General features: G+C 44.8%; 1 protein-coding gene across 41 annotated transcripts in view; it reads right to left on the minus strand.

Moving 5' to 3' along the window:
* Nucleotides 1-1,451: 1,451 nt before the first annotated feature.
* The window catches only part of ZNF329 (zinc finger protein 329), a 42,364-nt gene continuing 17,672 nt past the window's right edge, over nucleotides 1,452-26,143 (minus strand). For 6 of the 41 annotated variants that reach the window (XR_012428054.1, XR_012428047.1, XR_012428053.1 and 3 more), the window contains 2 exons: nucleotides 4,740-6,453; nucleotides 1,452-2,104 (listed from right to left, as the gene is read on the minus strand). Coding sequence is in view for 23 of the 41 variants with exons in the window: in XM_065536020.2 (XP_065392092.1) it covers nucleotides 4,820-6,453; nucleotides 15,159-15,249 (1,725 nt within the window). In the remaining 18 variants the exon portion in view is untranslated. Of the gene's footprint in view, nucleotides 2,105-3,892; nucleotides 6,496-15,158; nucleotides 15,252-26,143 lie in introns of those variants that run through there. The other 35 variants (XM_005590568.5, XM_045378723.3, XM_045378726.3 and 32 more) reach the window with 18 other exon arrangements.

The raw sequence follows: 26,143 nt of genomic DNA on the forward strand, positions 1-26,143 counted from the left end.
AGTTACTTCTGAGGTACAATGGAGAGTACAGGCATTGGGTAAATTCCCCTATTCCAAAAGGGAGAAATTGGTCAAAACAAAGGGGCTACAGGTCCTATGCAAGTCTGAATACCAGCAGGGCAGTCATTAAATCTTAAAGCTCCAAAATAATCTTCTTTGACTCCATGTCTCACATCCAGGTCACACTGATGCAAGGGGTGGGCTCCCAAGGCCTTGGGCACTCCACTCCTGTGGCAATGCAGGGTACGGCCCCTGTGGCTGCTTTCACAGGCTGGCATTGAGTGCCTGTGGCTTTTCCAGGCACACGGTGCAAACTAACGGCGGACCTACCATTCTGGAGTCTGGAGGATGATGACCCTCTTCTCACAGCTCCACTAGGTAGTGCCCCAGTGGGGACTTTGTGTGGGGGTTCCAACCCCACATTTCCCCATCATACTGCCTTAGTAGAGGTTCTCCACGAGGGCTCTACCCATGCAGCAGACTTTTGCCTGGACGTCCAGGTGTTTCCATACATCCTCTGAAATCTAGGCAGAGGCTCCCAAACTTCAACTCTTGCCTTCTGTGCACGCACAGATCCAACACCACGTGGAAGCTGCCAAGGCTTGGGACTTGCACCCTCTGAAGCAATGAACCAAGCTGTACATTGGCCCCTTTTAGCCACAGTTAGAACTGAAGCAGCTGAGATGCAGGGTGCCAAGTCTTGAGGATGCACAGAACAGTGGGGCCCTGGACCCTGGTCCACAAAACCATTTTTCTCTCCTAGGTCTCTAGGCTTGTGATGGGAGGGGCTGCTGTGAAAGTCTCTGAAATGCCCTGCAGGCATTTTCCTCATTGTCTTGGCTATTAACATTCAGCTCTTCTTTACTTATGTACATTTCTGCAGCCTTTGATTCCTGCCGGAAAATGGGCAGCAAATTTTCAAATGTTCATGCTCTGCTTCCAGTTAATATAAGTTATAGTTTTAGGTCATTTCTTTGATTATGCAATTGAGCGCAGACTTTTAGAAGCAGCCAGGTGACCTCTCCAACACTGTGCTGCTTAGAAATTTATTCTGCCAGACACTAAACAATCTCTCAAACTCAAGTTCTGTCTCTTACAGATCTCTAGAGCAGGAGCACAATGCTGCCAGTCTTTTTGCTAAAGCACAGTGAGAGTGACCTTTACTCCAGTTACCAATAAGTTCCTCATCTCCATCCGAGACTACTGCAGCCCAGACTTCCCTGTCCATATTATTAGCATTTTGGTCACAACCATTTAAGTCTCTAGGAGGTTCCACACTTTCCCTCAACTTCCTGTCTTCTTCTGATTCCTTCAAACTGTTCCAACCTCTGCCCATTACCCAACTCCAAAGTAGCTTCAGGTATCTTTATAGCAGTGCCCCACTCCTGTTACCAACTTTCTGTATTAGTCCATTCTCACACTGCTGTAAGGAACTACCTAAGACTGGGTAATTTATGAAGAAAATAGGTTTTATTGACTCACAATTCCACAGGCTGTACATGAAGCATGGCTGGGAGGCCTCAGGAAACTTACAATCATGGCAGAAGGTGAAGAAGTAAGCATGTCTTACCATGGCAGAGCAGGAAAGAGGGTGAATGAAGAAGGAAGTGCTACACACGTTTAAACAAGCAGGTCTCATGGGAACTCACTATCATGAGAACAGCAAGGAGGAAATCTGCCCCCATGATCCATTCATCTCCTACCAGGTCCCTCCCCTAACAGTGGGAATTACAATTCGACATGAGATTTGGGTGGGGACACAGAGCCAAACCATATCAGATTCTGTTTTGAGACAGGGTCTTACTCCATTATCCAGTCCACAGTACCGCGGTGTGATCACAGCTCACTGTAGCCTCCAACTCCCAGGCTTAAGAGATTCTTCTGCCTTCTTCCTGACTCTCCCTCCTGAGAAGCTGTAACTTAAGGCACATGCCATCACACCTGGCTAATTTTTACATTATTATTTGCAGAGATGAGGGTCTTGCTATGTTGCCCAGGCTGGTCTTGAACTCCTAGGCTCAAGCAATCCTCCTGCGTCAGCCTCCCAAAGTGGTGAAATTACAGGTGTGAGCCACTGTGCCCATTCAAACATCTTCCCTGGATCCTACAAGGAAAGGGAGAAGCCCAAGGTCAGAGGGCTCAGGGGATCCTGATTTAAGTTGGGTCAAGGAGAGTCTGCAGTGCACTTTTCTGTAGGTTGGCTATACTTAAATGCAACTCTCTGGAGAACACAAGTCAGCCTGGTCCCCTTTCATCCATCAGCACACCCTGGGACACAGCACCACCCCATCCTGACTCCAGAGGGTTCAACCAGGGTCCCTGCTGGTCCTCCGTGCTCACGCACGTCTCACCATGAGATCACCATATCCGAATGTGTGTGGGGGCCTTTATTTCTCCAAATGCTCTTTCAGGGCCACTCTTCCCTTCTCCACTCTATGCCTCCATTACCTACCTACTCATTCCTCTCTCAGGACTGGCTGCCCACCCTCCCCATGACACAGCTAACAGAGGCCTACCAAGGTTGGCTGCCTCATAGGAGAGAGCAAGTGCCATGGAGGCCACAGCTGATATCGGACAAAAGAGAAGACACACATGGAAGGAGGCATGGGTGCTTGAAGCACTGACTGGCCTGAGGGCCCAGACCTCAGAATACCAGCACCATGGAGACGCCACGTCACACACACATGAACCTTGATCCAGCTAATACAATGGGCCTGGCAGACACCAGTCCTGGACTGACTCATCACTAATCTTCACTATCATCACACCTGTCCCTTCCCCCAGGAGAGGAAATTGTCTAGAGGCAAAATCCCAAGGGGATCCCCTCATGGGGCTTCAAGGCTGTGTCAGCCACACTGACTGGCTTTTACTCGGCCAGCACTGCACTGCCTCAGAAGGGCCACTCCAAAGTCATCCCAAATTTTCCTACAGGCTTCCTGTTCTCCATTCTCTGAGACTCACTCTCTCTTCTACACTGACACCCCCTTATAACCCAAGTCCCAAAGAAGGAAGTTATTCTCATGCCCTGGGCTTTGGGATGCCAATTCCAGAGACACTACTGCCCAATGCCCCTCCATCCACACTTAAGCTTCCCTGTTGCCCTGATCCAGTCCTTACTACTAAAGGTCCAGAGAAACCCCAAATTAACCTCCTTTTGGCTTCACTTTTTAATTTATTACCAAATTATTATGCCAACAAGTATCTGTAACAGAGAAAAAACATGATACAAAATTCCAGTCCCCAAAGAAAACCACATTTTATTTCTCATCATCCACTTTCAACCCACATCCATATGTGCACATATCTTTACATGGCTGTAATAATAGTAAATCTTTTATGTTATGCCCCTTTTTGCCATATTATAAACATTTTCAACATGGCAATAAAACCTTTATAATGGTTTACAGTGGCTGAATCAGAAGCATCCTAAATGAACAACCATGGAGGTAGTGGTGGGGTGATAACAAAAACATAACAAGTCAGTATTTTTGCTTCAACAACTAAAGCAACAAACCACATCTGTTGGAAGCAGTGCTTTCCATCTTAGCAAAAGCTTGTTTCAGTCTTTTTTTTTCTCTCTTGAGATGGAGTCTCGCTCTGTCACCCAGGCTGGAGTGTAGTGGTGCGCTTAGCTCACTGCAACCTCCGCCTCCCAGGTTCAAGCAATTCTCCTGCCTCAGCTTCCCAAGTAGCTGGGATTACAGGCACACACCACTATGCCCAGCTAATTTTCTGTATTTTTGGTAGAGATGGGGTTTCACTACGCTGGCCAGGCTGGTCTTCAACTCCTAACCTCGTGATCCAGCCGCCTCCGCCTCCCAAAGTGCTGGGATCACAGGCATGAGCCACCACACCCGGCCTGCTTGTTTCAGTCTTAAGAGGAACGACTTCATTGTTCATTCACAGGTAATTTATTCACCTAGTTTACCCTCCTGCAACAAGTCCTCAGCATTATTGCAGAAGTATAATGCAGACATACATTTAAACAGGAAAATCTCACACATTCTGTGGCAGTGTATGGTACAGCACTGTGTGGACTCTCTCATTGTACACCTTTGTTGATACAGAAAACAGAGTAAGAGCCCCTGCCAAAGCCTCTCTTTCTGATTACACTTAAAAAGGCTGATTCAGGCCGGGCACCGTGTCTCACGCCTGTAATCCCAGTGCTTTGGGAGGCTGAGGTGGGCGGATCATGAGGTCAGGAGTTCAAGACCAGCCTGGCCAACATAGTGAAACCCTGTCTCTACTAAATATACAAAAAATTAGCCAGGCATAGTGGCAGGCACCTGTAATCCTAGCCACTTGGGAGGCTGAGGCAGGAGAACTGCTTGAACCTGGGAGGCAGAGGTTGCTGTGAGTGGAGATCATGCCACTGCACTTCATCCTGCGTGACACAGCTAGACTCCATCTGGAAAAAAAAAAAAAAAAAAGTTGATTCAGTGTTTGCTTATGTACAAGGTGGAAACTCCCTACTACAGGGCTCTTCATTCCAATCATGTTCTGAATGCATTCACAGGCTCTCTCTGTAGGAAGTGTCACCCCCATGTTTGCACGTTTCATTCCAGTGTGTGTGCTGTCCTGTCTGGTACAGACTAAATCATCCCCAAAGACTTTTCTGCATTTACTACCATCCTAAGGTGTCTCCTGAGTTCCCCAATGAGCAGACTTAACAGTGTGGCTCAGCAATGTCTCACATTCATCAATTCACTGGTTAGCTTAAAGGATTCTTTTCTACTGACCAGAGAGGAGTCAGATGTAAGACACGCCTCCTAAACACAGGCATGAGCGCTAACTGGAAGACTCATGTGGCCCCAAACTATTATGTTTCCATGGGTTGCTCTCCTAGGTGTGCTCTTTGATGTCGAACAAGGGATGAGCTCTTTCGGAACGTTTTTCCACACTGAGGACACTGGCTGGGACCCTCCCTGCTATGGAGTCTCTGATGTACTGCCAGGTGAGAGTTCTGCTTGAAGGACTTCCCACATTCTGGACACTGATACGGGGTTTCCTTAGTGTGAATTCTCTGGTGCTTGGTCAGACAGGAGCTGTCCCTGAAGGCTTTGCCACACTGATTACACTCATAGGGCTTCTCACCAGTATGAGTCCTCTGGTGCCTAATGAGGCCAGCGATATTCCTGAAAAGTTTCTGACACTGGTTGCAGCCATAGGGCTTCTCGCCAGTATGAATCCTCTGGTGCCGGATGAGGTATGCACTCTCGATGAAAGTCTTGCCACATTCTTTACATTCATAGGGTTTCTCCCCAGAATGGATCTTTTGATGCACAATGAGGTGAGAGTTTCTGTTGAAGGATTTCCCACACTCTGCACACTCAAAGGGCTTTTCTCCAGTGTGAGTCCTCTCGTGCTGGGTGAGGTACGAGCCGTCCCGGAAAGCCTTTCCACATTTGCTACACTCATAGGGCTTCTCACCGGTGTGGATTCTGAGATGCACTGTAAGGTGGGAGATGTCCGTGAAGGGTTTTCCGCACTCGTTACATCTGTATGGTTTTTCCCCTGTATGAGTTCTTTGGTGCAAAATTAAGGATGAATTTCGGTTGAAGGTTTTTCCACATTCCAGGCATTCGTAAGGTTTCTCGCCTGTGTGAATTCTCTGGTGCTGCGTCAGAGCTGACCCATCACTGAAAGCTTTCCCACACTTACTACATTTATAGGGCTTCTCTCCTGTGTGGATCCTTTGATGCACAATCAGGTTGTAGTTCTTGGAGAAGGACTTTCCACACTCATTACAAGTATAAGGCTTCTCTCCGGTGTGAGTTCGGTGATGCAAAACAAGAGAAGAGTTCCGTTTGAAGCATTTGCCACATTCAGTACATCTATACTGTTTCTCTCCAGGGAGATTTCTCTGGTTTTCATTAAGCGATGAGCTCAGGGTCAAGATGTCCTCAAAATTCTTACCTTCATACAGTTTCTTGCCTCTTTTCGTTATTTTTTGATGACCAAGAGAGGTAAAATGATTAAAAGACTTAACACTTTCAGGATATTTGTAGGGCTTCTCTCTCACTGGATTTCTTCCATGAATAACTTCCATGGAATGGTTGAAGGTTTTTCCACAGGCATCACTGCCACCAGTTCTCTTAGCTGCATAACTTTTAGGACAGCTGGGTAAGGCAGGGTCACAATCCAGACCACCAACATTTGAGTCATGTGCATGGAAACCATTGGTTGCCAGAACTCTCTGAGATGGTGGAAGGTCTGAGCTTACAATCAAATGCTCCCCAAAACCAGGATATTCACAAATTGCTTCCTGAGTCCCTGGTTTCTCCAGAGTTAAAGCTGATTGACTCAAGTCTCCCTCCTGGTTCTCACAGTCCCAACCATCACCTAAAATGGACAAGCAGGGAGCTTCCCTTGTGAATCCTTCCATTTCTACATCACAGGGTACTTCTCTCTCAGGAATATTCCGAGTTGTCATTTTCAATCTCATATCCCAAACTGCAAAAAGAAAAATGCAGGCTTAGGTACATGAAGCTCTATCTGTAAGAGAAACAGACAATGATGATGGGCTAGGTGTGAAGATTTTTTTTTTACTTGTTTTCTCTTTTAAATTCAAATGTATACATGGAAGAGGTAAAATGATAGCCAAGGAATGGAACCAAGAACACATTTCAAAAGAGCCATGTAGCATTTTCATCTTCCTAGAGAGCGGGCAGGAGGAAGGGTCCTGGGGATAAATCATCACCAAAAGGATTAGTTTGAGATGTGGGAGACCAGAGGCCAAGCATCCCTGCTCCCCCTAGAATTCCATCCCAGCAACTGCATTCTTGTCCCTGTCATACACTGCCCATCAATACACATTTCCAAAGCTCTGACTTCACAATGAGCTTACAACAGCACTGAAGTAGCAGTTCTCACCCCAGCTCTGTGATCAGAGTTCTGCATTCATGGATAGGACAAAGCACAGGCTTGGTGACCTAAAAGTTCTGGGTCTAAGTCTTAGAACTGTCAATGACCTAGTTGGGCACAGTGGTTCACGCCTGTAATCCCAGCATTTTGGGAAGCCGAGGCAGGTGGATCATTTGAGGTCAGGAGTTCGAGACCAGCCTGACCAACATGGTGAAACACCGTCTCTACTAAAAATACAAAAAAATTAGCCAGGCATGGAGGCACATGCCTGTAGTTCCAGCTACTCTGCAGGCTGAGGCAGAAGAATTGCTTCAACCTGGTAGGCGGAGGTTGCAGTGAGCTGAGGTCGTACCACTACACTCCAGCCTGGGCGACAGAGTGAGACTCCATCTCAAAAAACAAAACAAAACAAAACAAAAACTGTCAATGACTGCCCTGCAGGGTTGTTATAAAAAATGGATCATGTCAGCCAGGTGCGGTTACTCACGCCTGTAATCCCAGCACTCTGGGAGGCTGAGGGAGGTGGATCACCAGGGAGGTGAGGTGACAGAGTGAGACTCCATCTCAAAAACAAACAAACAAAAACAAACAAAAAACAACTGGATCATGTATGAAGCAGTCTCCAAGGCTAGGGGATGAAGGGCATTCTGTAAATGGCTGCATGTGTCTTCATGCATATCAATCTTCCTGTCACCATCCTTTGTCCACTCAGACTTCACAATACTTTTTTTTTTTTTTTTTTTTTTTTGAGACGGAGTCTCGGTCTGTCACCCAGGCTGGAGTGCAGTGGCGCAATCTCGGCTCACTGCAAGCTCCGCCTCCCGGGTTCCCGCCATTCTCCTGCCTCAGCTTCCCGAGTAGCTGGGACCACAGGCGCCCGCCACCACGCCCGGCTAATTTTTTCTATTTTTAGTAGAGACGGGGTTTCACCATGGTCTCGATCTCCTGACCTTGTGATCCACCCGCCTCGGCCTCCCAAAATGCTGGGATTACAGGCGTGAGCCACCGCGCTTGGCCATTTTTTTTTTTTTTTTTTTTTTTTGAGACGGAGTCTCACTCTGTCACCCAGGCTGGAGTGCAGTGGCCGGATCTCAGCTCACTGCAAGCTCCGCCTCCCGGGTTCACGCCATTCTCCTGCCTCAGCCTCCCGAGTAGCTGGGACTACAGGCGCCCGCCACCTCGCCCGGCTAGTTTTTTGTATTTTTTACTAGAGACGGGGTTTCACCGTGTTAGCCAGGATGGTCTCCATCTCCTGACCTCGTGATCCGCCCGTCTCGGCCTCCCAAAGTGCTGGGATTACAGGCTTGAGCCACTGCGCCCGGCCCAGACTTCACACTATTAAGACAAATGGTTGTCCATTCATTCATTCGTTCATTCATTCGGTGGGATGGGGTCTTGCTCTGTCATCCAGGCTGAAGTGTAGTGGTGTAATCTTGGTTCACTGAAGCCTCAATCACAAAAACTTCAAGCAATTATCCCACCTCGGCCTCCCAAAATGCTGCAAATACAGGCATAAGCCACTGTGCCCAGCCTTCTTTCTAAAGGTAAAATGAAAATAGACCCTTGCCTCAGAATACACACATACATATGTATCTACATTCTAGGCAATTTAAATATATATACTTGTATATGTGTATATATATGTGTGTGCATGTATTTAAATTTCAGAATGATACCGGCTGCAACAGAAAGTCAAAGTTTAAATGATGCAGTATGCCGCCATAAGTGTGACAGACTTTGATCAACAAAGCTTAACCAAAAAACCATATGGTCAAGCATTGGGGGTCATGCCTGTAATCCTAGCACTCTGGGAGGCTGAGGTGGGAGTTACCACTTGAGCCCACACAGAAGGCTGAGGTTGCAGTGAGCTGTAATTGTGCCACTGCATTCCAGATTGGGCAAAAGAGACCGTGTCTTAAAAACAAAAAACAAAAACCAAAAAATAAAAAACAGACAAGGAATAACAAGTCTGATATCAGCATTCAAATTTTCCGTCCAATAAAAGACACAATAAGGCTGGGCACGGTGGCTCACGCCTGTAATCCCAGCACTCTGGGAGGCCGAGGTGGGTGGATCACGAGGTCAGGAGATCCAGACCATCCTGGCTAAAAAGGTGAACCCCGTCTCTACTAAAAAATACAAAAAACTAGCCGGGCGTGGTGGTGGCCGCCTGTAGCCCCAGCTACTCAGGAGGCTGAGGCAGGAAAATGGCGTGAACCCGGGAGGCGGATCTTGCAATGAGCCGAGACTGCGCCACTGCACTCCAGCCTGGGCAACAACAGAGCAAGACTCTGTCTCAAAAAAAAAAAAAAAAAAAAAAAAAAAGACACAATAAGAGACAAAATGCAAGTGGCAGATAGAGAGAAAATAAGATTTAAATGCAGAAAGAATTACTGCCGAAGAGCTATAGAGGATTCTTAGAGAACAGTACAAAAAAAGAAAAAAATGGGCAAAGTAATCAAAGATGTACTACATGAAGGGAAAATAGAAATGTCGTGAAAACACTGGCCAGGCGTGGTGGCTCACACCTGTAATCCTAGCACTTTGGGAGGCCGAGGCGGGTGTATCACGAGGTCAGGAGATTGAGACCATCCTGGCTAACAAGGTGAAACCCCATCTTTACTAAAAATACAAAAATTAGCTGCTAATTTTTTGTACTTTTAGTAGAGACAGGGTTTCACCATGTTAGTAGCCAGGATGGTCTCGGATCTCCTGATCTTGTGATCTGCCCGTCTCGACCTCCCAAAGTGCTGGGATTACAGGCGTGAGCTACCACGTCCAGCCGATAGGTGGTTTTAAAGGCAAGCAGGGAGAAGACAAACCACCAGTGACTGACAAAAATTATTACAACAGATCACTTAGCAGAAAAACTGGAAAACCAAAGGTAATAGAAGGCTACTTTCAAAGTGCTGAAGGAAAAATCTATCAATCACACTATCATTCAAGAGTAAGGGTGAGATAAAGACTGTTTCAGAGGCTGGGTGTGGTGGCTCATGCCTGTAATCTCAACACTTTGGTAGGCCAAAGTGGATGGGTCACTTGAGCCCAAGAGTCTGAGACCAGCCTGGGCAACATGGTGACACCCCATCTCTACAAAAGATACAAAAATTAGCCGGGTATAGTGGCATGTGCCTGTTAGTCCCAGCTACTTGGGAGGTTGAGGCAGGAGAACTGCTTGAGCTCTGGGGATTGAGGCTGCAGTAAGCTATGATTCACTCCAGCCTGGACAACAGAGTGAGACTCTGTTTCAAAAAAAAAAAAAAAAAAAAAATTCAGAAAAGCAAAAGCAGAGTTCATTTCCAAGGATACTAGTCAGAGGAATTAGAAAATGTTGGTCTTCAAAAAAATCCCAAGAACAAAGGAAGGAAAAACAAAGGAATTGATGAATATGATGAATGTGGGCTGGGTGTGGTGACTCACACACCTGTAATCCCAGCACTTCGGGAGGTCAAGGTGGGGGATCACTTGAGCCCAGGCATTTACCACTAGTCTGGGCAACATAGTGAGATGTCATCTCCTTAAAAAAAAAAATTGATTAATGTATATTTAAATCAAATCCAGTGATGACCATATGAAATGCAGAAATCATGACTTAGAATTAATGGAATAGACTAATATACTGGACAACAGCGGCCAATGAGGTGGGAATGCGGCAACAAAATCAAGTGTTCTGAAGTCCTCAGGTTTTTCATGATTCATGTCAGACCTGCTCATGTCAGAAATAAAAGAATAAATGTAGTATAAAACTTCTAAGCCCACAAAGCAGTGGTTTTTAACCAGGGATGATTCTACTTCCAGAAGATACTTGGCAATGTTTGGAGATGACTTTGGTTGTCAGTCTGACTAGGGGGCAGATGTTCCCAGGGGCCAGGGATGCTACTAAATATCCTATAATGCACAGGATGGCCTTCCACAACACAAAATGATCCAGCCCCAAATGTCCATAGTACTGAAGTTGAAAAACATTGTAGGGGTCAGAATTAAAAACAAAAACAAACAAATAAAAAACACGATCAATCCAGAAAGCTGGCACGGGGTAAAAAACAGCACAAAAAGGACAGGCTAAATAGAAAGTATAAAGTAAGGTATCAGCAATTACAATAAACATAAATGGCCTTGATAGGTAAGATAAAGACTGCATTAGACTGTATTAAAAAACATGTTTGTGGCCGGGCGCGGTGGCTCAAGCCTGTAATCCCAGCACTTTGGGAGGCCGAGACAGGTGGATCACGAGGTCAGGAGATCGAGACCATACTGGCTAACACGGTGAAACCCTGTCTCCACTAAAAAATACAAAAAACTAGCTGGGCGAGGTGGTAGGCGCCTGTAGTCCCAGCTACTCGGGAGGCTGAGGCAGGAGAATGGTGTAAACCCGGGAGGCGGAGCTTGCAGTGAGCTGAGATCTGGCCACTGCACTCCAGCCTGGGCAACAGAGCGAGACTCCGTCTCAAAAAAATAAATAAATAAAATAAAAAACATGTTTGTAACAGGCATCCCTAAAGCAAAAGGACATAAAAGCCAAAAGCGAAAGGATGGGACAGGTCAATGCCAACCGAAGACGGGTTTTATGGCTCTTTACAAATCAAAGAAAAATTTGAAGTAACGATCACAGGGCAATGTACCAGTAACAATGTGCCTCAAAACACAGAGCAGGCCAGGTGCGGTGGCTCACACCTGTAATCCCAGCACTTTGGTAGGCTGAGGCAGGCGGATGATCACTTGAAGTCAGAGTTCAAGATCAGCCTGGCCAACATGGTGAAACCCTGTCTCTACAAAAACACAAAAATTAGCCAGGCAAGGTGGCACATGCCTGTGATCCCAGCTACTCAGGATGTTGAGGCAGGAGAATTGCTTGAACCTGGGAGGCAGAGGTTGCAGTGAGCCAAGATCGAGCCACTGAACTCCAGCCTGGGCAGCAGAGCGAGACTCCGACTCAAAACACAAACAAAAACAAACAACAACAAAAAAATATGCAGCAAAGCCAGGCAGGTTTGTAGGAAGAAAATAGCAAATCAAAGCATAGTGGGAAATTTTATTTATCTGTTTTTTGAGTTTTTTTCCTGATCAAATACTTCAGATTGTATTTAAATTTTAAAAAATGTTTTAATGTAACTGTTTAATTTTTATAATGGGGGTCTCAGTATGTTGCCCAGGCTAGCCTCAAACACCAGAGCACAAGTTATCCTCCTGTCTCAGCTTCATGAGTAGCTGGGACTACAGGCACATGCCACTGCAACCAGCCATAGCGGGAGGTTTTATTTATTTAATTTTTTTTTTTTTTTTTGAGACGGAGTCTCGCTCTGTTGCCCAAGCTGGAGTGCAGTGGCGCAATCTCGGCTCACTGCAACCTCTGCCTCCCGGGTTCACGCCATTCTCCTGCCTTAGCCTCCCGAGTAGCTGGGACTACAGGCGCCCGCCACCATGCCCGGCTAATTTTTTGTATTTTTAGTGGAGATGGGGTTTCACCGTGTTAGCCAGGATGGTCTCGATCTCCTGACCTCGTGATCCGCCTGTCTCGGCCTCCCAAAGTGCTAGGATTACAGGCGTGAGCCACCATGCCCGGCCTAATTTTTTTTTTTTTTTTGAGACGGAGTCTCACTCTTGTCACCGAGGCTAGAGTGCAGTGGCGTGAGCTCGGCTCATTGCAACCTCTACCTTACCTCCCAGGTTCAATCAATTCTCCTGCCTCAGCCTCCCGAGGAGCTGGGATTACTGGTGCCCACCACCACGCCTGGCTAATTTTTGTATTTTTAGTAGAGAGGGGTTAACATCATGTTGACCAGGCTGGTCTCAAACTACTGGCCTCACATGATCCGCCTGCCTCGGCCCCCCAAAGTGCTGGGATTATAGGCATAAGCCATTGCACCTGGCAGGTGGGAGGTTTTAATGAACCTCTTTTAGAAATGAAAACTCAGAAGAACAGAAAAGAGTTATGCAGGCCAGAATGTAGTTAGCCAATCTGATCACACAGCTGGATGAAAATCTACGTACCAATTAGAATAAAATGCTTTCTAAGCACAAGTGGAACATTTGCGAACACTGACCAGGTCAAAGAAAAAGTTCAGCAAAGCCCAGACTACAGCCTCTTGACTTCAAGGCAGCAAGTTAAAAGCCAGTAACAGAAAGAAAACCAAATACAAGAAAACAACAAGTAAAGCAAACCCCTATTTATTTGGAAAAATAAAAACTTGTTTCTCAGTAATTGACAGATCAAAGAAAAAAATTGACAGAAATTAGAAAACACCTAGAACAGGGCAGGCGCAGTGGCTCATGCCTTGTAATCTCAGCACTTTGCGGGGCAGAGGCAGGTGGATCACGAGGTCAGGAGTTCAAGATCAGCCTGGCCAATATAGTAAAACCCCATCTCTACTAAAAATACAAAAATTAGCCAGGCGTGATGGCATGCACCTGTAGTCCCAGCTACTCGCGAGGCTGCGGCAGGAGAATCGCTTGAACCTGGGAGGCAGAGGTTACAGTGAGCTGAGATTGTGCCACTGACTCCAGTCTGGGTGACAGAGCAAGACTCCGTCTCAAAAAAAAAAAAAAAAAGAAAAAGAAAACACCTACAACTACACAATGATGAAAACAGCACATCTCGCCGGGCGCGGTGGCTCACGCCTGTAATCCCAGCACTTTGGGAGGCCGAGGCGGGTGGATCACGAGGTCAGGAGATCGAGACCATCCTGGCTAACACGGTGAAACCCCGTCTCTACTAAAAATACAAAAAAAATTAGCTGGGCGCGGTAGCGGGCACCTGTAGTCCCAGCTACTTGGAAGCTGAGGCAGGAGAATGGCATGAACCCAGGAGGCGGAGCTTGCAGTGAGCCGAGATGGCGCCACCGCACTCCAGCCTGGGCGACAAAGCGAGACTCCCTCTCAAAAAAAAAAAAAAAAAAAAAAAAGAAAACAGCACATCTCAAAACACGTGGCAAATGAGAATGCAGAATGCAGCTAACAGTTCCTAGACTGAAAATGCTGGTCTTTAATGCCTGTATTTTAAAAAGAAGGCTCGGTCAGGCATGGTGGCTCACATCTGTAATCCCAGAACTTTTAGAGGCTGAGGTAGGAAGATCACTTGAGGCCAGGAGTTTGAAACCAGCCTGATGATCATAGTAAGACTGTGTCTCTATGAAAGAAAAAAAAAAATTAGCTGGGTGTGGTAGTGTCACTGGCCTTTAGTCCTAGGTAGTGGGGAAGCTGAGGCAGGAATATCACTTGGGCCCAGAAGTTCAGGAGTTCAAAGCTGCAGTGAGTCCTGATCGCATCACTGCACTCCAGCCTGGGTGACAGAGTAAGACCTCTCTCCAAAAAAAGAAAAAGAAAAAAAAAAAAAAAAAAAAAAAAAGGACTAAAGATGAAGTACTGTGGGTCCTGAAGCTTCAGATGGCAGCAAGTCAACAGTCATGGTGTTGAAATGAATGGCAATAACACATTCTGGGATGTGGGTAATGCATAGTGCCCTCAGAATGGTCTTGTTGGCTTCACTGTATGACTGATGATCCCCCAACAATAAACAATCTACTGCTTGTAAACTCATTGGACAAGCCATAAAGTCAAAGTGAGAGACACTCCAGAACAACATGTACCTTATTCCACCACTAGAAAGAAGATTCAGGAGTAAGTCCCACCTTCAACACCTTGTAAGTACAGATGATAAAAAAACAGTTTAAACATGTAAAAAATGGGACTTTTTATGTATTTGTACTTTTAGGGCTCATCATTAACTTGATTATAATTGACTAAAAGAAAAGAAGACGGAAGACTAGTGACCTCACTGTTCAATTTACAACTTATGGGACAGAACTATGGACTAAACCAATGGGAGGTGGAAAGAAAGTATTAACAAAAATCACAGCAGAGGCTGGGAGCGGCAGCTCACGCCTATAATCCCAGCACTCTGGGAGGCTGAGGCGGGTGGATCACCTGAGGTCAGGCATTCGAGACCAGCCTGATCAACAAGATGATACCCCGTCTCTACAAAAAAACATAAAAATTAGCCGGGCGTGGTGGTGGGCGCCTGTAGTCCCAGCTACGCAGGAGGCTGAGACAGGAGAACCACTTGAACCCAGGAGGCGGAGGTTGCAGTGAGCCGAGATCCTAGCACTGCACTCCAGCCTGGCTGACAGAGCAAGACTCTGTCTCGGGGAAAAAAAAAAATTGCAGCAGAAATTATGGAAACTAAAAACAAGAAACCAGTTGAGAACATGAAGAAAACCAAGTCTGTCATTTGAAAAGACTAATGAAAGACGCCATTAAAAAACAGCAAGAAAAAGGCCAGACATGGTAGCTCATACCTGTAATCCCAACACTTTGGGAGGCTGAGGCAGGTGAACTGCTTGAGGTCAGGAGTTTGAGACCACCCTGGGCAACATAGCGAGACCCCATCTCTGCAAAAAATACAAAAAAAAAAAAAAAAAAAAAAAAGCTGGGCGTGCTGGTATGTGCTGCGGTCCCAGCTACTTGGGAAGCTGAGGTGGGACGATTGCTTGAGCCTGGGGGTCAGAGGTTGCAGTGAACTCCAGCCTAGGTGACAGAGCAAGATCCTGTCTCGATAAATAAATAAAATGTTTTAAAAAGCAAAAATGAACAACTAAGTGATATTAATTGTCAGACGGAGGTTTAACTAACAGTGGAAGGTTAGCAAAATGGCAACGTTGGATTTATCCTAGGAATGTAAGGACTAGGAAACACTGGAACATCTATTAATTCCCCATATTACCAGATTAAAGTAGAAGACAGCTCCCTTACACCTTATCCCAATACATTCAGAAAGTAATATAAGAAAATCTCACCAAGACACATGATCAAAATACTCTCAGATTCAAGTAATGGATCCTTTAACTCAATAAATTCAAAAAGTACTTTAAGGAAACCTCAGACTCCTAAGGAAAATTCTTCACAATTAGGGTCACAGGGAATTAATGTGAACATCACACCTTAAACATCAGAAAACAGGAAACATCAGAATCATTTACTTTCAAGTCCAGGCCAAGACCTTGGACACTTGCTATGTGCACAGCATTCGGCAGTGATGTGCAGGGGTCAGCCAGTCAGGAGGACCATGCTCCCAGCTGTCACCCCTGGGTGCTGCAAGGACCTCTCCTGTGGAAAGGGCTCCTGAAGCTGCCCTGCCACATGACATGCTTCCTGTTCTGAACCTTCTGCATAGACTGGGGTCTGGCATGGTCTGTGGCCATCCTGTGAAAACAAGAGACTTGAAAGCACCTCCCTGAAGGTTTGTGAAGCGAGGATGCACATGTACAGTTAAAAGAAATAAAACAGGCCGGGCGCGGTGGCTCACGCCTGTAATCCCAGCACTTTGGGAGGCTGAGGCAGGCTGATCACATGAGGCCAGGAGTTTAAGAACAGCCTGGCTGACATGGTGAAACCCCATCTCCAGTAAATATACAGAAATTAGCTGGGCATGGTGGTACACATCTGTAATCCCAGCTACTCAGGAGGCTGAGACACGAGAATTGCTTAAACCCAGGAGGTGGAGGTCGCAGTGAGCCAAGATTGTGCCACTACATTCCAGACCAGGAGATAGAGCAAGACTGTGTCTCAAAATTTAAAAAAAAAGAAAGGAAATAAAAGATAAGATAAATCAGACATATACAGGGTGGTATCATTTATGGAAATTTTTCAGACACATAAAATATTCTCTTATAAATAAAAATACAGCAATGCCTTGGTAAGACACCAGCCAAGACTTCGATTATGTCTCTCTTGGGGGTAGGGAGGCTAACTCACCTTGAGGAACAAAAGGCATGTCCATTTCATCAATAACAGATACTTCCTTTGTTGAAACAAAACTTAAACACTGTCCGGAGCTGCGCGCCCCGGCCATAGCGAATGATAGCTGACGATTGGGAACGCCTGAGCTCTATTCATTTCCACCCCACGCCTTCTCCCTAGATCTGCCTTTTTTCCCTGTATTAATACTTCATAAAAGATGGCGCTCTTCCTGCTTCTTCTTCACCCATTTTTCCCGCGCCCGCGAAAATTACTACCTGACAGCGCAGGTGCAACATGACGTTCGACCAGAGAAACCAATACCTACTTGGTCACGCCTTTTGCGATGAGATCATCTCCGCCTCTGGCCCAACCCCTTTCCCTCCAAGTGTATATAAGGCACTGCATTACCGCCATTAAAAGAGACTTGATCAGAGCACTGTCTTGTCTCCATTTCTCGTATCTCTTGTTCCCCAAATTCCCACCCCCTCCTCCAGGGCCTGCTTCGACTATCCCGCGGGCCGGGAGACGTGGCGCCCGAACAGGGACCTGGAAACGAGGGACACTGTGAGGAAGAGGACGCCAAAGGATGGTTGACCGCTAACAAAGACAAAAGGAATTAAACTGATCACCGCGGGAACCTGCCGCGTCAGGATCGAAGGTAAGTGAGGCATCCGAAATGGGACAAGAATTAAGCCAGCATCAAATATATGTAGGACAATTAAAAGAGGCTTTAAAGATACGAGGAGTAAAGGTTAAAGGTAATGACTTGTTTAAATTTTTTGATTTTGTAAAAGATACTTGCCCTTGGTTCCCACAGGAAGGAACTATTGATATCAAAATATGGCGTAGAGTAGGGGATTGTCTTCAGGACTATTATAATACTTTTGGGCCAGAAAAAATTCCTGTGACCGTTTTCTCTTATTGGAACCTCATTAGAGATTTAATAGATAGGAAGGAGGTCGATCCGCAAGTCATGGCTGCGGTCGCTCAGACAGAGCATATTTTAAAGGTGAGCTCTTGTTCTAACCTTGCAAAGCCTCCGCAAGATACGGAGGAGGATCTCATTTCCCTCGAAAGTGATCATGAGGAAATCAAGTCTCCTTCTGTAACAGATAAAGAAATGCCACGCGAAAACAAACCAAAAAAATACCCAATTTTACAGATGCTTGAAAAAGAGGAGGAAATTAATAAGCCTAATCAATCGGATATAAATTGGGATGATTTGGAGGAAGAGGCGGCTAAATATCACAGCCCTGATTTGCCTCCCTTTATTTCATACCTGCCTCCATATAATAAAACACATAATGAGGCTTCTGCGCCCATTGTTATGGCAGCAATAGATCCCAAAGAAGAATTAAAACAAAAAATTGCTCAACTAGAAGAACAAATTAAACTTGAAGAGTTACATCAATCGTTGATAATTAGGCTCCAAAAGCTAAAAACAGGAAATGAAAAAGTACCTAACTCAGACGCTATGGAGGGTTCCTTGCGCCCACCTCAGTGGCCTGGACAACATGTTCTAAGAGGGGGGTTAGTTGCTAGCCGACATAGAGAAGACTCCTCCCCCAAAGATGTTTTTCCGGTCACTGAAACCATAGATGAGCAGGGACAGGCTTGGAGGCATCATACTGGATTTGATTTTACTATTATAAAAGAGTTGAAAATTGCTGCCTCTCAGTATGGGGCTACTGCTCCATATACTCTTGCTATAGTGGAATCTGTAGCTGAGAATTGGCTCACTCCTACAGACTGGAATACCTTAGGGCAGTCCTTTCTGGGGGAGACCACTTAATTTGGAAGTCAGAGTTCTTTGAAAATTGTAGAGATACAGCTAAAAGAAATCAACAGGCAGGAAATGGTTGGGATTTTGATATGTTAACTGGTTCAGGTAATTATGTGGACACTCAGGTTCAAATGCAATATGATCCTGGATTGTTCTCACAAATCCAGGCTGCTGCTACAAAAGCCTGGAGAAAACTTCCCATTAAAGGAGATCCAGGGGCCTCGCTCACAGCGGTTAAACAAGGACCTGATGAGCCATTTTCAGACTTTGTGCATAGACTTATGACCACGGCAGGTGGAATCTTTGGAAATGCAGAAACGGGTGTAGATTATGTTAAACAGTTGGCTTATGAAAATGCTAACCCCGCCTGCCAAGCGGCAATCAGACCCTATCGAAAGAAAACAGATTTAACAGGATACATTCGCCTTTGTTCAGATATTGGGCCCTCATATCAACAAGGCCTAGCAATGGCCGCCGCTTTTAGAGGCCAAACAGTAAGAGACTTCCTCATTAACAAAGGTAAAGATAAAGGGGGATGTTTTAGATGCGGTAAAAGGGGACACTTTGCAAAAGATTGCTGTGAAAACCAAAATAAGAGTCCAGAAGCAAAAATCCCAGGCCTTTGCCCAAGGTGTAAAAGAGGAAGGCACTGGGCAAACGAATGTAAATCTAAAATTGACAGTAAAGGAAATCCTTTATCCCCCAGGCAGGGAAACGGGATGAGGGGCCAGCCCCAGGCCCCGAAACAAGCATATGGGGCAGTCAGCTTTGTTCCAGCCAGCAACAGCAATCCATTTCAAAACAGTAGAGCAACCCCAGGAAGTGCAGGATTGGACCTCAGTTCCACTTCTCACACAGTATTAACACCTGAAATGGGACCGCAAACCTTAAGTACCGGAATATATGGACCCTTACCACCTAACACTTTTGGGCTACTTTTAGGAAGAAGTAGTGTCACCATGAGAGGCTTACAAGTCCTCCCTGGAGTTATCGATAATGATTATGAAGGAGAAATTAAAATTATGGCTAGAGCTATTGATAATATTATTACTGTCCCTCAAGGAGTTAGAATAGCTCAGTTAATCCTGCTACCTTTGGTTAAAACAGATAATAATATTCAATATTCTAATAGAGATATAAAAGGTTTCGGATCATCAGATATATATTGGGTGCAACCAATTACAAATAAAAAACCCTCTCTAACCTTATGGTTGGACGGGAAGGCATTCACTGGACTAATAGACACAGGGGCTGATGTAACGATCATTAAGCAGGAGGATTGGCCCTCTCATTGGCCTACTACAGAGACTTTAACTCACTTGAGAGGAATTGGACAAAGCAGTAATCCTAAACAAAGTTCTAAATACCTAACATGGACAGATAAAGAAAACAATTCAGGCCTTATTAAGCCATTTGTCATCCCTTACCTACCTGTTAACCTTTGGGGGCGAGATCTGCTCTCTCAAATGAAAATTATAATGTGTAGTCCAAATGAGGTAGTTACTGCACAAATGTTAACTCAAGGATACACCCCTGGTAAGGGTCTTGGAAAAGGAGAAAACGGTATCCCACAGCCTCTATTGGTTTCAGGACAACTTGATAAAAAGGGGTTTGGAAATTTTTAGCTCAGGCCACTGACATACCTGCACCCCAAAGGTGCGCTGACCCCATTACTTGGAAGTCAGATGAGCCCGTTTGGGTTGATCAGTGGCCTTTACTCAATGATAAACTAAGTGCTGCTCAACAGTTAGTGCAGGAACAGCTGATAGCAGGACATATTGTAGAGAGTAATTCTCCTTGGAATACACCTATTTTTGTTATTAGAAAGAAGTCTGGTAGATGGAGGCTCTTGCAAGATTTAAGAGCAGTAAATATCACTATGATCCTTATGGGTGCCTTACAACCAGGATTACCTTCACCGGTTGCGATTCCTCAAAAATATTTTAAAATCATTATTGACCTTAAAGATTGCTTTTTTACAATTCCCCTTCACCCTGCTGACCAGAAAAGATTTGCCTTTAGTCTTCCATCTACAAATTTTAAACAACCAATGAAACGCTATCAATGGAAAGTCTTACCTCAGGGTATGGCTAATAGTCCTACCTTGTGTCAAAAATATGTAGCTGCCGCTATAGAGCCAGTCAGAAAAACGTGGGCACAAATGTATATTATACATTATATGGATGATATTTTAATAGCAGGAGAAATTGGCGAACAAGTCTTACAGTGCTTTGCTCAACTCAAACAAGAGTTAGCAGCAGCTGGACTACAAATAGCCCCAGAAAAGGTACAATTACAAGATCCATACACCTATCTTGGTTTTCAAATTAATGGACCCAAAATTATTAATCAAAAGGCCGTTATACGTCGTGATCATTTAAAAACTTTAAATGATTTCCAAAAATTACTGGGAGACATAAATTGGCTTCGGCCGTACTTAAAACTCACTACAGGAGAGTTAAAACCTCTTTTCGATATATTAAAAGGAGACTCTAATCCAAAATCTCCTAGGTCCATTACTAAAGAAGCATTAATGGCACTCCAACAGGTAGAACATGCCATTGTAACACAATTTGTTACCAGTATTGATTATTCTCAGCCATTAATATTCCTTATTTTTAACACAACAATAACCCCTACTGGCCTATTTTGGCAGAACAATCCCATTATGTGGGTACACCTGCCCTCCTCCCCTAAAAAGGTTTTGTTGCCTTATTATGATGCCATAGCTGATCTAATTATCTTGGGAAGAGAAAACAGTAGAAAATACTTTGGAATAGAACCCTCTACCATTATACAGCCCTACACTCAATCACACATTCATTGGCTATTACAAAATACGGAAGCCTGGCCAATTGCTTGCGCTTCTTATACTGGCTCAATTGACAACCATTACCCACCTAACAAACTCATTCAATTTTGCAAACTTCATGCGTTTGTGTTTCCCCATATTACCAGTAAAGAACCTCTCAATGACGCATTATTAATTTTCACTGATGGATCTTCCACAGGACTTGCCGCTTACACCTACAATAATGTAGTCGTTGAATTCCAGACCGCTTATACATCAGCTCAGCTGGTCGAATTGCAAGCTATAATTGCAGCACTATCAGCTTTTCCTTGTCAGCCACTTAACATTTATACAGACAGCACCTACCTGGCTCATTCAATACCCCTCTTAGAGACTGTGCCTCAAATTAAACATATTTCAGACACAGCTGACCTATTTTTACAATGTCAACAACTTATTCGAAAAAGGACTACTCCCTTTTTTCTTGGGCATATTAGAGCACATTCAGGATTACCGGGACCTTTAACACAAGGTAACGCAACAGCTGACGCGGCAACAAAAATCATAGCCACAGTCACTACAGACAATTTACAACAAGCACAAAAAGCACATGCCTTGCATCATTTAAACGCCCAAACCTTAAGACTCATGTTTAAACTTACCAGAGAACAAGCTCGACAAATAGTTAAACAATGCGCCAACTGCATAACGTATTTACCTGTTCCCTATCTAGGAGTTAACCCCCGAGGACTCATCCCCAACGAAATTTGGCAAATGGACGTTACTCACCACTTAGAATTCGGTCAGCTAAAATATATCCATGTATGCATAGACACCTATAGTGGATTCATTATTGCAACTCTCCAAACAGGAGAGGCCACCAAACATGTCATAGCTCATTTATTACATTGCTTTTCTATTTTAGGAATACCCAAACAAATCAAAACAGACAATGGCCCTGGTTATATAGCCAAAACCTTTTTACAATTCTGTAATACCCTACAAATTAAACATACCACAGGTATTCCCTACAATCCCCAAGGACAAGGTATAGTAGAAAGAGCTCATCTGTCTTTAAAAACTGTTATCACAAAATTAAAAGGGGGGAGCTGGTACCCCGTGAAGGGTACCCCTAGAAACATACTCAATCATGCCCTGTTTATCCTTAATTTTTAAAAATTTGGACAGTCATGGAAAATCGGCTGCCGATCGTTTCTGGCATCCTGAATCTCAAAAACAGTTTGCAATGGTAAAATGGAAAGATCCACTTGATAATTCATGGCATGGCCCCGATCCAGTTTTAATTTGGGGAAGAGGTTCAGTATGCATCTTCTCACAAAAAAATGATGCAGCCAGATGGCTGCCTGAAAGATTGGTAAGACAAATAAATCATAACCATTGTCAGTCCAGGGAAGATAAATCTCCCTGAGAAGTTCTTTCCTTTTTGTTTTTCAGAAAATGAAGCCTAACATGAGATTCCTTTGGAGAATAATCGCTCTATATAACATAGTGACAGTCTATGCAGGTTTTGGTGACCCTCGTAAGGCAAGAGAATTATTACGAAAACAATACGGCCAGCCTTGTGATTGCAGAGGGGGACAGGTATCTGAACCTCCGTCAGACAGAATCACCCAGGTGACTTGCTCGGGCAAGACAGCTTACCTAATGCCAGACCACTCATGGAAATGAAAAGTGCTGTTTTTATGCCAACAAATCCGGAATCGTCAGAGATAAGATAAAGACTTTACAGGAAGAACTAGAAGAGCGCAGAAAAGGTCTGGTCGCTAATCCCTTGTGGACTGGACTCGATGGACTTCTCCCCTATCTCCTGCCATTTCTTGGTCCTTTACCTACTCTTCTACTCTTTCTCACTCTCGGGCCTATAATCTTTAATAAGCTTATGGCATTCGTCAGACAACAAATCGAGGCCTTCCAGGCCAAACCTATACAGGTCCATTATCATCGCCTTGAGATGACTGAAAATGGTGAGTCTTATTTGCCTTAATAAGACCACCTCCCCTGTGTGCTGAACTGGACAGTCAATGACGGGTAAGAGGACACTATCTCCATCGGAGCCTAAGACAGGAGGGCCGCCTTTGCTGCTGCCTTATCCCATGACGGGCCTAGAAGGTGGGGATGAGTTGACCCAACCTAAGACAGGCGCAGTTCCCGAGGGGTCGTTTTCTCATCATAAAATAATTAAAAGGGGGACCTGTCCGGAGCTGTGCGCCCCGGCCATAGCGAATGATAGCTGACGACTGGGAACGCCTGAGCTCTATTCATTTCCACCCCACGCCTTCTCCCTAGATCTGCCTTTTTTCCCTGTATTAATACCTCATAAAAGATGGCGCTCTTCCTGCTTCTTCTTCACCCATTTTTCCCGCGCCCGCGAAAATTACTACCTGACAGCGCAGGTGCAACATGACGTTCGACCAGAGAAACCAATACCTACTTGGTCACGCCTTTTGCGATGAGATCATCTCCGCCTCTGGCCCAACCCCTTTCCCTCCAAGTGTATATAAGGCACTGCATTACCGCCATTAAAAGAGACTTGATCAGAGCACTGTCTTGTCTCCATTTCTCGTATCTCTTGTTCCCCAAATTCCCACCCCCTCCTCCAGGGCCTGCTTCGACTATCCCGCGGGCCGGGAGAAAACACCACCAAGAAAGTGAAAACACAACCCATCAAATGGGAGAAAAGATTTATATATGTGTATCTAGAATATAGAAAACTCTTACAATTCAATAATAAAAACACAAAAACCCAACTTTTAGAAATGGGCAAAGGATCGTGTCTTAGTTCAGGCTGCTACAACAAATACACTGGGTGGCTTAAACAACAGAAATCTATTTCTCTCAGTTCTGGAGGCTAGGAGATCCAAAATCAGCGTGTCAGTATGATTGGTTCTGGTGAGAGTCCTCTTCCTGGTTTGCAGATGGCCACCTTCTCAGTGTGCCTTCACAGGGCAGAGCAGGAAGCAGGAGCTCCTGAGAGCTCTCCTGTCTCCTCTTATAAGAGCACTGATTTCATTCAAAAAGATTCTACCCTCGTGACCTCATTACCTCCCACAGGCCTCCTCTTCAAATACCATCACAGTGGGGATAAGGCATCAACACACGAATTCTGAGGGGATACTACATTTACCCCATATGAGTTCTGAATAGGTATTTCCCCAAAGAAGACATACAAATGGCCAATGAGCACATGAAATGATCAACATCATTAGGTATTAGGGAAATGCTGATCAAAACCATAGTGAGACATCACTTTACACTCACTAGTATGTTCAATATTTAAAAACAAAAACAGTAGCAAGTATTGGCAAGGATATGAAAAAACTGGAATCTTTATTCACTGCTGGTGCAAATGTAAAACAGTGTAGCTACTTTGGAAACCAGTCTGATGATTCTCAAAAAGGAAAATATGGAGTTATCACATGATGCAGCTATTCCGCCTGCTATGGGTTCGATATGGTTTGTTTGTCCACACCAAATCTCATGCTGAAATTTAATCCCTACCATGGTGGTGTGGGGACATGCAGCCTACCGGGAAGGGTTTGGGTCATGGAGGTGGAACCCTCATGAATGGCTTGGTGCTGTTCTCACAGTAGTGAGTTCTTGCTCTCATGAGACTGGATTGGTTCTGGGGGGAATGAATTAGTGCCCCCAACAATAGGCTGTTATAAGGCCAGGACATCCCTTGGGTTTGGCTCCCGTTAGTATGTGCCCACTTCCCCTCTGACCTTTTCTGCCATATTTTGATGTAACATAAAAGCCCTCACCAGAAACTAAGCAGAACTATGAGCTGAATAAACCTCTTTTCTTCGTAAATTACCCAGCCTCAGGTATTCCTTTATTGCAACACAAAATGGACTAAGTTTTCGTACCTACACTCTCACGTATCTACTCAAGAAAAAAGCAAAAATATGTCCACAGATAAACTTGTAGATGGATGTTCATGGCAGTGCTATTCATAAAAAACAAAAGAGAGGAAACAATCCAAATAAATGCCCAACAACGGATGAATGGATGAACAGATAAACAAAATGTGATATATCCACACAATGGAATACAACAGCCATAAAAAAAGAATAAAGTACTAATCCCTGTTCTAACACAGATGAATCTTGAAAACATTAAGGTCCATGAAAGAAGCCAGACACAAAAGACCATATATTGTAGGATCTCATTTACATGAATTGTCAAGAACAGGCAAATCTACATAGACAGAAAGTAGGCCAGTTGTTGTCAGGGGCTGGGGGAGATGTGGGGAGAACAGGGATTAACTGCCAATGGGTACAGGTTTCTTTTTGGACTGATTAAAATGTTCTGAAATTAGATGGTGGTTATGGTTGCACAACTCTATGAACACACTAAAAACCACGGAATTGTGCACTTTGAATGGGTGAATCATATAGTATATGAGTATCTCCACAAATCTGTAGTAAGTGCATAGAAGCGTTCAAGAATAGTGCTAGGAATGCTACGCACATGTGCCCTGTAGGCGGGCAAGTCTCCTTCAGCCTGACTTGCAACTCTTTCTCACCTTGGCAGTATTACCCAGAAGGGCATATGGTTGGTTATCTCCAGAGGTGTTAGGTTGTCACAAAGACTGAGGCAGGGGGAGCTGCTACGATCTGATGAGCCTGGGCTGAGGATACCAGACAGCGTACCATGCTCAGGACCAGCCCACATGATGCCTGACCATCCTGTGGACCAAGGTTCCTGCAGGTAGCCACCTAAGGTACTTGAGAACAGAACATCACATGGGCTATACAAGACATTGGGGGAAGGTGCCTTCCTTTTTAGGAGAAGGAAGCATATAGCAAATCCAGATGCTGCCCTGAATTCATGGACTCATATCCCACTCTAAATTCTCTCTTCTTGTTGAAACTTGGCTATTCCAACTACATCCCTTGCTATAGTCTGAATGTCTGTGTCCCTCCCCAGAATTCATATTGAAATCCTGA

Source organism: Macaca fascicularis, chromosome 19 (genome assembly GCF_037993035.2).
Source record: "Macaca fascicularis isolate 582-1 chromosome 19, T2T-MFA8v1.1".
Classification (NCBI taxonomy): domain Eukaryota; kingdom Metazoa; phylum Chordata; class Mammalia; order Primates; family Cercopithecidae; genus Macaca; species Macaca fascicularis.